At 43.4% G+C, this 14759-nt stretch overlaps 1 protein-coding gene across 5 annotated transcripts in view; it reads left to right on the forward strand.

Moving 5' to 3' along the window:
- The window catches only part of ATP6V0A1 (ATPase H+ transporting V0 subunit a1), a 30186-nt gene that overhangs the window by 12251 nt on the left and 3176 nt on the right, over positions 1-14759 (forward strand). For 2 of the 5 annotated variants that reach the window (XM_032202964.1, XM_032202966.1), the window contains exons 13-21: positions 368-525; positions 980-1070; positions 1896-2014; positions 2327-2543; positions 3169-3276; positions 6511-6618; positions 7245-7262; positions 9123-9240; positions 9692-9863. In XM_032202964.1, coding sequence (XP_032058855.1) covers positions 368-525; positions 980-1070; positions 1896-2014; positions 2327-2543; positions 3169-3276; positions 6511-6618; positions 7245-7262; positions 9123-9240; positions 9692-9863 — 1109 coding nt within the window. Of the gene's footprint in view, positions 1-367; positions 526-979; positions 1071-1895; positions 2015-2326; positions 2544-3168; positions 3277-4003; positions 4079-6510; positions 6619-7244; positions 7263-9122; positions 9241-9691; positions 9864-14759 lie in introns of all 5 variants that reach the window. The other 3 variants (XM_032202965.1, XM_032202967.1, XM_032202969.1) reach the window with 2 other exon arrangements.

Here is a 14759-nt window from a genome sequence, read left to right on the forward strand (position 1 = left end):
AAATCAGAGTGCAGGTGCATTGACAGAGCATGGAGAAAGCTGGACTGGGGTCAGCACTGCTTAGTTCCAAAGCAATGCTGCTAGCTGGGGGTTTGCATCACTGGGTGGAGTACAATTTGTCCTCTTCAGCTAATTCCAGATTCTTTACACGCAGTCACACCACCAACTTATCCTGTGTTTGGGTTCTGTTCTTGCAGCGTTACCTCTTGCACCCTTAATCCCCACCACATGGGAATAAAGAGTGTGGTTTTAGTCCATTTGGCCAGTGTTGCTTGTTCTGCAACTGACTGATGTTACTGCTTTGTCCGTATGAGAGACTTCCCTTGTTCTCATGGACCTTCTTTTCTCTTTTTTTTTTTTATGTCAGATGTTCAACACTGTTTTTAGCGGCCGATACATCATTCTACTGATGGGACTGTTCTCCACTTACACGGGCCTCATCTATAACGACTGCTTCTCCAAGTCTCTTAATATGTTCGGCTCATCATGGAGCGTTCGGCCGATGTTCACAAAAGGCAATTGGTCGTGAGTAAACAGTTGGTAATTACATAACTAACAAGTGATAGTGTCAAGTAGGTGATGTTATCCATCATCCTCCCATGTCAGGAAAGCAAAAAATTCTGAACTCAGGCTTGAGTAGAATTGGAAGAGAGGGTGTAAATGTAACGCCCAATGAGTTTCAAACCAGCTTGTTTTCAGAGAATTAATACAGAAGCACTTTAACACTGTTCTTCTCATAGATTCACTAGATTCAGGCAAGATTCCTGTCTCCTGAATCTTTTTTCCTTGTGGCACTGAATAACAGGTCAGGAGACAGATTTGTTAGTCATTTGGCAAATCTCTAGGGCCACATGGGAACCTTAAAGTTCTCTCAATTTGAGCTATTTCTTGCTCTCACAAGGGAAGAATGCTATTACTTTTATAAAGAGGTCAGCATTGCTTGTGCTAATGTTTATATAATCTACTTATACCCAAACAGAGATGCTCTGCTGGAGACTACTCCTCTGCTTCAGCTGAACCCTGCTATTCCAGGGGTGTTTGGTGGTCCGTATCCCTTTGGCATTGACCCAGTAAGAGCCCTTCCTTTCTATGCTGTCCTTTATGAACATCTTGTGTAAACAGAAAAGTGTCTGTCCAGTTCACCGTGAAAGATTTCCCCCTCCCAGCTATTCCATTAGCAGTCCTTATCAGTGTTGGAAACAGTCCTGAATGATGAAAATGTTCCTAAGAGGCGCTAAATGGAGGATAGAAAGACTTGGGGCCACAAAAGGCTTTTTTCTCATCCTTTCTAACCTACAGCTTTTTAATCAAATCTGGCATGAGACATAGAAATCATTTTACGAAATTACTTTTTCTTTTTTTCCATTTTGGAAAAAGTTAGTTATCTGTCTTTCCAATCAGTCTTGGAAATGTAAGTTTCTGAGTAATCCTGACATTTTGTAGCTGCTTATATCAATAGCACTGCTCCTTGTACTTAGAATATTTGACAAAAATATTGTGTGTTCCACATCAAAGAGGAAGTGCAGAAAATCAGAACTTCAATGTGTAATTGCTCATTGAAATGGATAAACATTTTTTTTTCCTGTCAAGGTAATAGCCTCTGTACTCTTTTCCTGCAACTTTTGCCTCCCATAAGAATAAGCAAGGCTTGATTCCTGCTCTGATAGTGGGATCAGTTGCTTTAAGTGCTCTTATCAGGAAGATTGTCTGCTTGTTTCCTGAATAGGTATCTGCATGACAAACAGCTTTGTTAAAAACCAAACAAATAGAACCTTGCCCTTAGAGCCTGATACTTTCTGGATGGTTAATACTGTTTAGCTTAGAGAGAACACTTTCATTCTTCTCTGTTTTCCTTTTACTCAGTGCTTGGCTGACTTAATGGTGTTTTTTCACAGATCTGGAATATCGCCAGCAATAAGCTGGCCTTCCTCAATTCATTTAAGATGAAAATGTCTGTGATTCTTGGCATTATCCACATGCTCTTTGGTGTCACGCTGAGTCTTCTCAACCACATGTAAGTGCTTTGTTCTGCTTTCTTGATGGGGGAGGGAGGAAAACTTCTCCGGGTATAATGTGTGTATCTGTTTAAGATGCAGGAGTCTATCAGACTTCATCTGAAAGGTATAATACAGTTATTTCTGTGTACATATCACCATGCATGTTAAGTAGGTAACTGTGTTAAGTCCTAACTATTATAGAAGTGTGTAGCCTCTGCAGTTTTGTTCCAGAGGTGCTTTTCCCCTTCTCTTAAAAAAATTTTGCCCTACACATGCCTAATGTGAACTAAATATAATTTCAAACTCTCCTTTTTTCTTTTTTTCTGTAGATATTTTAAGAAGCCACTGAACATATACCTTGGATTTATTCCAGAAATTATTTTCATGTCCTCACTGTTTGGATACCTTGTTATTCTCATTTTCTACAAATGGACAGCCTACGATGCTCACACATCGAAGGATGCACCAAGCCTTTTAATACATTTTATCAATATGTTTCTGTTCTCCTATGGCGATACCAGTAACAAGATGCTTTACAAAGGGCAGGTGCGTGCTCTTGCTAGAATAGTAAGATCATGGATGATTCATGATATTAATCTTTCTAATATAACCTTATACTAATTGTAAAATCAGGCATTAAACAGTTTCTTCCTGACAGAGAAGAAATGTAGCATCATTTCCAAAGCCTGACACTATGTAATCTTGAAGAAAGAAGGAATAATTCCTTTGCAGAGAATTTATATCAGACTGAACATAAGTCAGCTGTGCCCCAGCATATCTGGATCCAGATTAATAGTGAAAAGTCATTAGAAATATTGCCCTGCATCTGCAGTGCAGTGCCTTGAAGCTTAGCTAAGGTGCTAATGCGATTTCCCCACAGCACTCGGATATCTGCCAAGTTGTCATTCCCTGCAGAATCCTTTGTCTTTTTCCTGAATCTAAACCACTATCAGTGTACACAGCACGTGTACAGTCAGGCAAGTTGCAGTCAGTTGTCAAGTACAGCTCATGTTGCTGTTCCTGGGGGGGAGAGAGAGTGTGTGAAGCATCCACATGCTCTGGGAATTCAGTCGTTCAGTGTCATGTGAGACCTCTTGAAAGGTTTGGGTTGTTTTTTTTTTTTTTGAGTGTGGACTGCCACTAAACCATCTGAGACTTGTTTCTGTTGCAGCAAGGGCTCCAGTGTTTCCTCGTGGTGGTGGCGTTACTGTGCGTGCCGTGGATGCTGGTAGCTAAACCTCTGGTCCTTCGCCATCAGTATTTAAGGAGAAAGCACTTGGTGGGTGACTACCTTGTATATTTTCAATATGAGAACTTATTATGGTTGAAAAGCTTTGTTCTCCACCCGGATACATGAGTTCATGCTCCCCTGTGACCTGTAAAGCCTCTTTGCATATTCCTAGTCAGAGAGGCCGCTGGGTTTTACTCCAGATGAGGTATTGCCTGCCTGCTTAGCAGATCTGGATCCAGCATCAAGTCAACCTTTAAAAACCCTACCTGCTGGTAATGACAAAAGCAATATGACTGCTTTGAGCATTGTCAGCTGGTTTGGGAACAGTTTTATTGGTTGCTGGATGCATTTCTGTGCTTTTGCTAGGGTGACAGTTTAAAAACAAAGTAAACTTCATGGCTGACAAACTTAATGGCCATAATTCTTAAAGCATTTCGGATGGTTAAAAGTAACGGTGATTGCAGAACTCTATTTTTTTCACTTTTACATGAGAGGTTATCTCCTGGGGTACTCTGTAGGTTTCCACCTGTGCTGTAAAGTATCTTTATATAAAATGCAGGGACCTGGCACGTGTGCACTGGGGATACTTGAAATTTTCCCTGCATGTATGGCAGACAGCTTTTAGGATGTTAAGTTGAGTCAAAGATCAGTTCAGTTAAAGACACTCCCTCTCCCTTCTCTGACCATCTTTCATCCTCCCATGTCCCCTCCATTCGTCTCCCTTTCTCTTTTTGTTTTCTTCCTCCTCCCTTTCTTTTCTTCCATTCACTATCAGGAAGGGCAGCCCGTGGAGGCCCAAGTCAGCACAGTCCCGAACGAGCAGGCACTAGAGGCAGCAGCGGCTGCAACAGTGAGTGGATTTAAAAAATCACGTGATGGATTTATATCTAATTATCAAGAGAGCATGGAATGTATCTGAATTTCATAAGTGAATGACAACTGCACCTTTAGGGTGAAAGACACTTTGTCTTGGACACTTTGTCTTGGAAAGAGCAAAGTTCAGCATAACTGATACATTCTGGAAGAACTCCCAGGCTGGTGGACAATAGTTCCATATGCACAGAATGCAGAGACGCTTTGCAGGAGTGCTGCTGAAATCAAAACCTGCAGAGCAGCACAAGAATACCTTGCTACCACATCCCCCCAGGTTAAGTTCCCCTTTTTTCCTTTTCTTGCATATTTGTTTAAGCTAGATTAGGATTCTTCTCAGTGAAGCGTTTTTGTTTGCATTGTGTGTTCCCAAACATCGTGTTTATGTGACGGCCTCCCAGCAAGTTCATACCAGTATTTACTGGATTTTTAACATCTGTGCCCTTGTAGACACTTGGACTTGAAAACTACCATAAAATGGTTAAGCAGAAATAAGCAGTTATTTCTGCTTATTTGTGTCCAAACCTATAGCCAACCCTTCCATGTGAAAGCTTTCTGGTGGAATGAAGATTACAGCAGCTCCTAGAACTTCTATCTCTTTCTCTGTACTGCATATTCCAAATTGGTTTTAGTTATGAATGCTGCCTAACTAGGAAGCTTAAATCTCATGAACAGTGAAACAAATTGTGTGCTTTATGTGCTAAAGATGCTTTGAGGATAACTTCTTAGCTGTTGGCCTATGCTTCTATCATGAAATTTTCAATAGCCTCACAGAAACATCAGAAATAACAATAGATTTTTTTGTGCATAATCCATCCCACATACTGAGTGCCTCTTAGTAAAAGAAGCTGTGAGTGAAGATCTCTGGGTGAGGTGTGGCTGGAGTATAAAGGAAATGGTTGGAGCTGTTGGAGCTGTGTTTAGTTTGGACTCTACAGAGAACAGATGCAAGTTGGGTGTGAGGGAAAAGCTGCAAAAGTACAAATTCTTCCAGCCTAGGAGTGTAGATACTATTCAACAGTAACTTAAAGTGTTACAAAGATGCTGAAAACTCAAAGCATTGCCTTACATATTCTAACTTTTTTCATCTTATTTCTATTTTCAAAGCAAAAACAGCTACCTAATTTGTCTTTGGAAACAACTTGACAAAATCTTTAATTTGTGTCTGGTAGTTTTAGCAAATTTATAATCTGGCATAAAGTAAAAGTAGGCTTCTAAGAACAAATTGGTTGAAAGAACACTGAGAGACTGTTCTGCTCGTACACGTATGCCAGAGCGATGAGCTGTGAAAGCCACGGAATCTTAAGCCTCCTCGGTTTGTGTTGTCATCCCTAAACTTCTAAAGTATTAATGTTGCTAGTTAGCCTGTTTACATTCCGTGTTACAAATGACCCTGGTACAGTCCGAAAGCTGAACGCAGGGCTTTTATTTCCATTTGTGGCATTTCAGTCCACCTCCTTAGGTGGGTCAGACTCAGAGGTCTTCATGTACAGTCCCTCAGATCAGACACGAGCGTTTTCTGTCTTTGGAACATCTGGAAGGAAGTAGAAATCCTGCTTTACAGTGCCCGTAGCTGCTTGCTGAAGAGAAATCCAAAACTAGAGATCTGCAAGTTAGACCTTCATTGTCTAATATGCATTTACAACACATCAAAGCTCTGCTTGAGGTCACTGTCAGATGTTGAACAGTTCTCTGCGTCCTTTCTTGGTGGTGGTGAGACAGCATGGAGGAGGAAGCCTGCCGTAACTGTGCAATGAGTGCAGTCATCAAGTGATCCTATCAGAGGAAAGTTTCAACTTGCTTTGTGGATTATTCTTTCCTATTCAGAGAGCAGTAGATTTATGAGCGTCAGACGCTGAGTGTCAGAACCAATGCCTATAAAAGGAACTGCTTGCACAACACCGAATTTCCAAGTAAGGGAACGTCTGATTTCCCACGTGTGTCGGGATGCCTGGCACTGGTGGGGAGCGAGTGTGTGTGTGCACAGATCTGTGTCAGTCGGTTCTGCTCTGAGGTGCCACTGTGCGACTTGTTTCACTTCCAGCAGTGGTGCTTCAGTCCTTCTGAGTGCTTGTTCAACAGCTGCTGGGCAAAACGTTGGTCTGTTGCACATCAGTTATAGCAAATGTTCTTGTGAGAGATGTGGCATTTATTGGGATTGCAGTTACTTTAGAGAAATGTATCAAGTATTCATGCAGGAAGACTCTTTTTTTTTGTCCCCCAACCCTAGCAGGAATCAGCATCTTTCCCATCCAAGCTGGGAAACAGAATTGTACAGCTGGTTTAACCCGGGCCTTAATGTCTTGTCTTCTTCTGTGAGCTACTGCTGCTGCACTTGGAGTCGTAAGAAGCACCCACTCTTGTAATAAAGCACCAACAACGCTTTGTTCTTTCTTTTTCTGCATGTATTAGGGGACACACAACTTTGGTGGGATCCGGGTGGGCAATGGACCAACTGAGGAGGATGCTGAGATCATTCAACATGACCAGCTATCTACCCACTCTGAGGAGGGGGAAGAGGTAAGAACCTGGCCAGCCTCTGTCTGAGGTCAATGAAGTTGGTAGCAGAATGTGCTAGCTTTTTGGACTACATTTACTGATTTCCAAGCTGTTTAAATAGCAACATTTTCAGTAAAGTGTTTTCATAGCAGTAAGGTACCACAGACCATCTTTTGGTCATTCCCAGGAGTTCTGGAAAAAAAAAAAAAAAAGCAGCATAATTTGCAGATAAAGGGAAAAGTGGCTTTGTTTGTCCTCCTTACAAGGAGCCATCATCTTAGAGGCTACACAGAGCTGCAGAGTGCTCCCAGATGGTATATTCAGCTTGTCTCTGGCTGAAGTGCAGTGCATTTGTGCTGCTTGCCAAAGGCCAAGGGCTGTGTTTCTGCAATAGTGAGATCTCAGTTTATGTTCATTTTGACTGGTGGGGGTTACTTTAGCTGCTTTGCCTTACTTCTGATAGAGGAGAAAAAGGAGACAGTCTCTTAATTTGGGAGTTTTTTGACTCCTCTTAACAGTTCTCCAGCTTCCATAGTGCATGTAGTGAGTAACTGCTTTACTGGGTCATGCTTAGGAGGGAATTATTGAATGTGCTCGTGATTAATGTGATTGAGACACCTCACTAAATGTAAACTTGTGTTTTCAAGCCTACAGAGGATGAGGTGGTAAGACTACAGCCAGCTTTGCATTCATGTGTATCTGGAATGTTTCCCATTGGCATAAACCACACACCGAATTAAACATGTTATGTCATGGCATCTTCTCTTCCAAAAGATCTAGCTGTTTACGTATTACAGGCCATTTTTAATTCTTCATACAACGTCATACCCATTAACAGACCTTTAATTACGTCATCTATTTAGCTTGTGTCGTATCCCCTGTCTGCAGATCTTCTCTTAGTTTACCTGAAAAGCTGCTGAGCCAGAGGTCTGAAACGGAAAAGATTTTGCTTCTAAAGTTTAAGTCTCGTTTGCCTTATGTTGTGTCGTTGGTAACTCTGCACTGCAACAAACACCATCTTGAAATGTTTTTTCCCAAACTGACTTTAATTTTAAGGATGATATCAGTTGTTGCCAGTGAGTAAATACAGCAAAAGCAGTCTGGTTTCATACAGCTCAACAACTAACCCAGCCAGGATCTTGCTGTAGAAGAGAGGCTCTGTTTTGAGAAACTGCTCGTTCATAAACACTTGTAACAAGAATGAGTATTAAAGAAGTGGTTTTTAGGAACTCTCATGCTGAATTGATTGTAGGTTTCAGGCTATCAGGTAAACGCTTATTTATTTATTTTACAAAATAAAAGCATAAATGCCATGAAATTAGAGTAGCTTTGCAACAACGAGGTCGTAAATTACGCTAAAAGTGGTTCTGTTATGTGGAAAGTGGTCCTATTATGTCTGGGTCCGTGTGGAATTGGTGGGGTGGAGGGGATCAGCACGCTGCTGTACTGTTAACTCTGTATATCAGTAACCCTGTGAAAAATGTGTAGAACTGCCAATACCCTGCCAAAGCAACCCTGCTGATTCTTCTGCTCCTTAGCATAGTGGTGACTCTCTCCATAGCAGTGACTCCAGCAGTTGCATGTGGCTGTAAATTGTCATTGTTTAAATATTTGTCACGTTCCACTTATTGCACGCTGACGTGCCATCTGTGCTGGGAGGTGGTACTGTTTGCTAGGGCAGTCTTTATTAAAGAACTCCGCAGTTCACGTTCTGTGGAGAAGAAATTAGGCTTTTGACAGCTAATTTAGCTTTGTTGTTTGAAATATTTCTTGCTCTGGATGTACCAAGGGAGAAATAAGAATATAAATAGCTTGCTCTGCATGCCTAGAACACTAGTCACTCGATGTCTTTAAAGTATCATGTTGACTTAACTTAAATATGAGCAGTTTCTGAAGCATGGATTAAATCCAGAATGTAGGGAATGCTTTCCCAAGCTGCACAGTAAAAAACTGCCCTTCATGGCAGATTTTCTTGAGTTCTTTATTTATTATAAAAAAAAAAAAAAAGACTTTGCCAAAGAATTGTGCACACATGACTTTTTCTAGACTGTTTTGTGCCCCCTTTTTGCTTTCAAAGAGGGAAAGTTCCCATCTTGTAAAATGTTTTTGTTGATCCTGTAGCAAAGGTACATGCACAGTATCGACTTGGAATCCTGTCTCCTTTTTTGTAGAAATCCGTGCAGTTTACCAGTGAATTCATAAGAATACCATATTGTTGCTGAACAGTCTTTTCCTGGCAAAGTCCATGGCTGAATTTACAGCGTCTTGCTTTCATATGATAGAGCATGAAAGCAATAATACTCAAGCAGTGAGCTATTACTCTGCAAAACCTACTAAGACAAGAGAATTCATTTTTAATTTATAAAACTGACATGCTAAACCAGGAGAAGACAGTATCAGTGTCTAACTTCAAACACGCTGTCCTTGGTAATAGCACCAGGCAGTGTGCTCATTTTCCCCAGCCAGCCACTCTCTCATGCTTCCAAGTCTTGCAGCTTTGGTAATTGTCTGTGTTTGCTTTGCAGTTCGACTTTGCCGACACAGTGGTGTACCAGGCAATCCACACCATTGAGTATTGCTTGGGGTGCATCTCAAACACCGCGTCCTACTTGAGACTCTGGGCTCTCAGCTTAGCCCACGCACGTGAGTACTCTTTTTCTGGAGCAGAAGGTTGGATCAGTGTCACAATCAACCTGGATCAAAGACAGGAATGCAAGCAGCTTATCCAGAGCTCTCTCCAGCAGTGTCAAGCACTGCTGCTTTAGGACAGAGCTGTGTGTGTGTGTTAGATGGTGATGATCAAGTCTAAACACCAACATCTGCTTGCATAGTGCTCTGCTAGAAGTTGTCAGGGGTGGATGGAAATTAAAACCCTGAATAAAGCAAAAATCAGCTGTGCAGGTGGTCTGCCCTGCACTGCTTGCAACAGCTGGGGGCAACATCCTGGTTTACTTGCCTGCAAAAACTGTTGTTCCTCTGAATTTGCCCACCTTGTCATGATGGGAATTTGCTTGACTTCATTTTTTTGCTATGTAAATAAACCGTGACCTTGTTGAATGCTCTGAAAGTCCTCTCCTCTCCCTTCTCCTGGCAGAGCTCTCGGAGGTGCTCTGGACCATGGTGATCCACGTTGGCCTCAGTGTGAGGAGTCTGGGTGGAAGCTTTGGCCTCTTCTTCATATTTGCTGCTTTTGCTACCTTGACAGTAGCAATTCTCCTGGTCATGGAGGGCCTGTCTGCTTTTCTCCATGCTCTTCGCTTGCACTGGTGAGTTACAGGAATGCTCAGAAACCGCAGAGCTCTTTGTGGTAAGGAAATTGATGTCACCTGGACTACCTGGAAAAATACCATCTTCCAGCAGATTTAGTTGTCTGTTACACAGTAAAACTAAAGCTATAAAATGAGGGTAATAGTGGATAAGACTGAGTTGAGATCAGTAATGTTCAGAAGTGCTAGAGTACCATGGATCTTATCTAAACATCTAATCGCCCTATAGCAGATGTGCTCTGGCAGCAGAAAGCCTTTAATAGGACCAGGGATTTTCACTCTCGTTTCTAGTAATACACTTCTTTCCTGATTGTATGCATAAACTTAGAAATTATGAGGAATAACTGATCTGCAATTAAAAATAAATCAGAGTGAAGCTTTGTGAGCAATGGGATTGGAAGGTTGTGCTCGATGGATGTGTGCTTTTGGCTTTCAATCGGATTTTTTGTTCCGTCCTTTGCTCTGTCGCTTGGTCCCAGTGTTTGTTTTCCTTGATGTGCTGCGATAGCTGCTGATTGCAGTTCCCTTCACATCTGGTCTGCTCTATGATGAAAGCTTTGTGCCATTGGACTGTTTGAATAGGATGTGTGAAGTGACAGGCAGTAAAATAACAAATCAGTGCATCTGGGCTGCAGATATTTACAGGGATGCTACCCTGTAAATATCACTACTAATAGATTTTTTTTAATGTGGTAATCTGTTCTAAATAGACTTTTCTTTAGCGTATTTTGCTGACTTACAGGGAAGCAAAATCTAGGACTAGAAGCTCAAAGATCAGCTCAAATTGAGCTCTTTTGTCTTTAAAATCTCTCGGCCGTGAACTGTTGTGTGCACGTGGTATTGTAGCTGTAGCTCAGCGTGGTGCATGTGACTTTGCTCATCTTCCTGAGACCTTAGATAGAACACAGGGCAGCTTTGTCTGTCTGCATTTTGGGGTGCCGTGGAGTATGAGGAATATTTCTTACTGCTGTTGTTTATTTACTAATGCTTCCTTAGTCTCTTTTGCGTGATTCTTAAGTTCCTCTTTATGCAGCCAGACAGCAAACAAGAAGGAATTAGTCAAGTGCTCATCACTTTCTCTGCACCCAAGTATGGAAAGTGTTCAAGAGCTTTCTCTAATCCGTGTTTAAGAGCACCTTTTGTTCCACTTCAGATTCCCTGTTTGGCATGCCAGTAGAATCAAAAGAGCAGCATGGGGATGGGTTGTGCTCTCTGCTGGGGTTCTCTTCAGGCTAAAGTGTAGATGAGTGAGTCTGTGCCTCTTCTCTGGAGAGTTCTGGTTGCTGCCACCTCTTATGGTCATTTCTCTCCTGGTAGTTTGAAAGTGAAGTCACATGAAGTTCACAAGGAGAATTCTGTTTTGCTTAGGTGGGAGAAAAAGGCTGTTCTGAGCACTTTTTAAAAATAGTCTCATAAGTGGAAAAGGAAGCCAGTGCCTTTTAGAAACAAACAAGCAGAAGTCTCTCTGCACTCTTCCCCATCTCCTGGGGAATGAAAACTTTGTCCCCTTGTGTTCTCCGTTGACAAGTGTGCTTCAGTGCACACTGAAACATCACAGGGTGCCTGGGCTCTGTAGCTTGAGTGAGTTGGGATTCTCCCAGGAGTTCAGAGGTGTCTCCATCTTGTGCTGAGGGAGCCTCTCGTGGGGGGGCTGCTCCTGCAAATGGCTGCTGGATGGTGCTTCTGTTTTTCCTGGCATCCAGCCTAGAAATCATCATACCAGTCACTTGAGATCTTCTTGTTGACTGGCTGGTGTTTCCTCATCCTCACACTGCTGTCACTGTATGCACGGTTGCATCAGTGTGAAGAGGGAGCTCTGCACACCCAGCTCGATATTAGTGCTAACAGCACAGAGCAACCAGCACTCTGACTCTGCGTGGTGTTCCTGATCTTCAGTGGCTTGTGAGTTAGTGGATTTTCAAAATCTTGCTTGCCTGGACTGCAGTGCTTTGTGGCACGCTTCTGAATAACAGTACGTGAACGGCTCTGAATGCCTCTTCTTTTTCACTCTAGTTAAGCAAGCATGTTTTTCTGCAGATACTTATCATGTGATGATAATCACAGACCACACTTAGGGATACTGCTGACAGAGCACCTGAAACAAGGGTGAACTAGAGTTTACAGCTCAGCAGAGAGGTGGCTTTTCACATTACCAAGCTGTTTCTCAAGTATGATTAAAATATGGTCTAGAAATGTTTAAAGGGAAGATGCGTGTCACTGAAATGGCAGGCAAAGAGAAAAATCCAGCTGAGCAATAGCAGTAGGCACGTGGATCACGGGTGCCACGCAGAGCAGTGCCAGGCACCTGCTGGAGAACTGCAGGACTGAGGTTCTAAATTGGGATATTTGCCCTGAACATATGTTTCAAACTTCTATGAGAATGTAAATAAAAGTTTTTACGAAAAATCTGCTCGAGCTTAGGGTCTAAAAAGCATCAATTTCACACTGCAGGTGACATGCTGGAATTATTTTGGGTTTGTTGGGTTTTCGTTATCACAATGGAAAGGAAGGCACCTGCAGTTGTTCAAAACAACATGCTGTTCACATTCCTTTTTGCTTCTGAACGTGGAATCAGTATGTTTCCAGTGGTAGGTGTTTCCTTTTCAGAGAGCGGGGGGTGGAGGATCAAATGCAGCTGTCCTGGGAAGAGCAGATCATATTTTGTGGCTCTGGGAGAAGAGTCACCTATCTGGAATTCTGAAGGTGTGGGTGGCTCAGCCTTCCTGGAAAGGAGGAGTCATTCAGTGGGAAGAACAGATTCTTCCATGAGCTCTGCCCCTCAGTCCCAAATGAGGAGGATTTTCTGCATGCTTTTTCAGAAAGCGAGCATTTTTTCTGCAGGCTGGGTTTTTCTGAAGTGTTTTGAGGCGGAGGAAAGCACTCACAGTGCTGCCAAGATCGCAGTCTCCTTTATCAGAGGTCTGCTGGAACTCGGTAGCTGTCTGAGCTACGCCCCATGCCGTGTGGTTAATTCCTTGCATTGTAACATCCCGGTTCTGAAACACAAAATGTGTTTGCTTTGCGGTGATGGAGCTTGACATCTCTGTTTACATTATCGTACCTCACTTCTTTATAAGCTGGTCAGCAGTTCTAATGAAAGCAAACATAGACTTTGCCCAAAAAGAGACTATTGTATCTGGATGCAGAGCCAGCTCACAGCACCAGCAATTGATGCAGAAATGTTGTTTTGGTGGAGCTGCCTGTTTAAAGCAAGGTTTTAGGCTTGGTTTAGAGCTGGAAGCTCTTTTCCTTAGAATATATCCCGAGAGCAGGCCATTGCTGCAAAGAATGGATAGCAGCAGGCATAATGCAGAGCAAATCAGGTTAATTCAGAGCAGCAAAGAGCAGGGGTCATGCTGCTCTGCAGGAGGCAGGTAAGTGATAAAAGATGACTGTGGTGTGGAGGCTCAGTTCCAGGGTTGGAAGTTGTTACCCTTGCCAATGCCACGGCCAAACCATTGTCCAGGCTTGGCTCTAATCACCCCAGTTCGTGTCTCAGCTCCCACACCTCAGCCCACGTCCATCAGCATGGAGAGAGTGGTTCCCAGTCACATGTGAGTATGGGTTTGGCAAACACGGAGGACTGTCTGCTGGTGCTAAGGGTTGGAGTCTGGTTTCTCCTTCCTGAGTGCATGAGCAGCTTCTCTGGGAGGTGTGTGCACTTCGCCATGTACTTGAGACAGATATAAATGTGATTTTTCTTTGCCATGCGTTGCCTAAACTGTTTGCCACAGGTTCATGGACATTCAGAGGATGAGCTGAGTCCCTTGGAGGCAGCGAAACAGATCCCAAGCATTCCTCCTGGTCGCACAACGTTAGGTGCAGCTGCAGGTGGGAAGCTCACACAAAGCCCGTGTTGTTCCAAAGGCTGTGGGGCTGCCCAGTGCCACCAAAATAGGTTTCAAACACAAGCGTGTCCAGCCTCAACCAACCGGGTGGAGTAAATAAAAAGCAGCAGTTCTGTGGTGCCTTGCAGATGGCTGTGCTCAGCTGTAAGCTGAGAAGAGAGGCAGGCCCTGCCCTGCCCTGGCATTGCTCCTGGCCTGCAGCCACCGAGGGGGAGTGCTGCTTTCGGAGAGGCGTGGGCGTGCTGGAGCTGCATCCCACTTGCAATCTAGCCAGCGGACGTGGGAGTAGTAAAGCCCAGCTCCCCACCCACTCGCCAGAAATGTATTTATTTTCCTTCATAAAGGTCATAAGCCAGGGTATGTCTGCAGTGTGACCATCGCAGCGCGGTACTGCTCTAAAAGGCCATCTGCCCCATGCGTAGGATGGAATGATCCCGCAGCATGTGAAACTGCTGTCCTTCTGGGGGAAGAGAGGCTACAGCCACCTCTGCACAAACACCCTGCTGGCTTTGCACCCGCAAGGTGCACTGCAGGCTGCCCTCGGAGTCGCTGCCAGCTCAGGCATCGACGTGTTCCTTAAGGATATAAATACCAAGCAGGAATTTGCACTTGAGCTAACTGAAAGTTAGGTTTCCTGTTCAACAGATGTCTCTGCAGTTGCTTCCCGACGGGACGGGGAGCTGCCTGGTTTTCCAAACAGTTTGGTTATTCTGTGACCAGCAGGTTGGAAAATCCCTGCATCTTCAGCCCGGCAAACACTTAACTATTCCTACAGAAAGAAAAAAAAGCTGAAAAGAGGGTTTTCTTGAATGCAAACCACCAGAAAGCTTTTTTCTGGTCTGTTTATTTACTTTGCACTGCTGTCTAGTAAATTCTGCAGAACTTGATCACTGAGAGACAGTACAAAGTGTAGCAGTAAAGCTAGCATGCATGAGAGTGAGTGACCCTGGGAACAACAATTTCGAATGTCTGAGAAGGACCTTGGGTTCTGGGCATTACTCTGTAGACAATTGCAGGAAAAACACACAGTTCAAGCTGTGGAATGTGG

This window comes from Aythya fuligula, chromosome 24 (genome assembly GCF_009819795.1).
Source record: "Aythya fuligula isolate bAytFul2 chromosome 24, bAytFul2.pri, whole genome shotgun sequence".
Lineage (NCBI taxonomy): Eukaryota > Metazoa > Chordata > Aves > Anseriformes > Anatidae > Aythya > Aythya fuligula.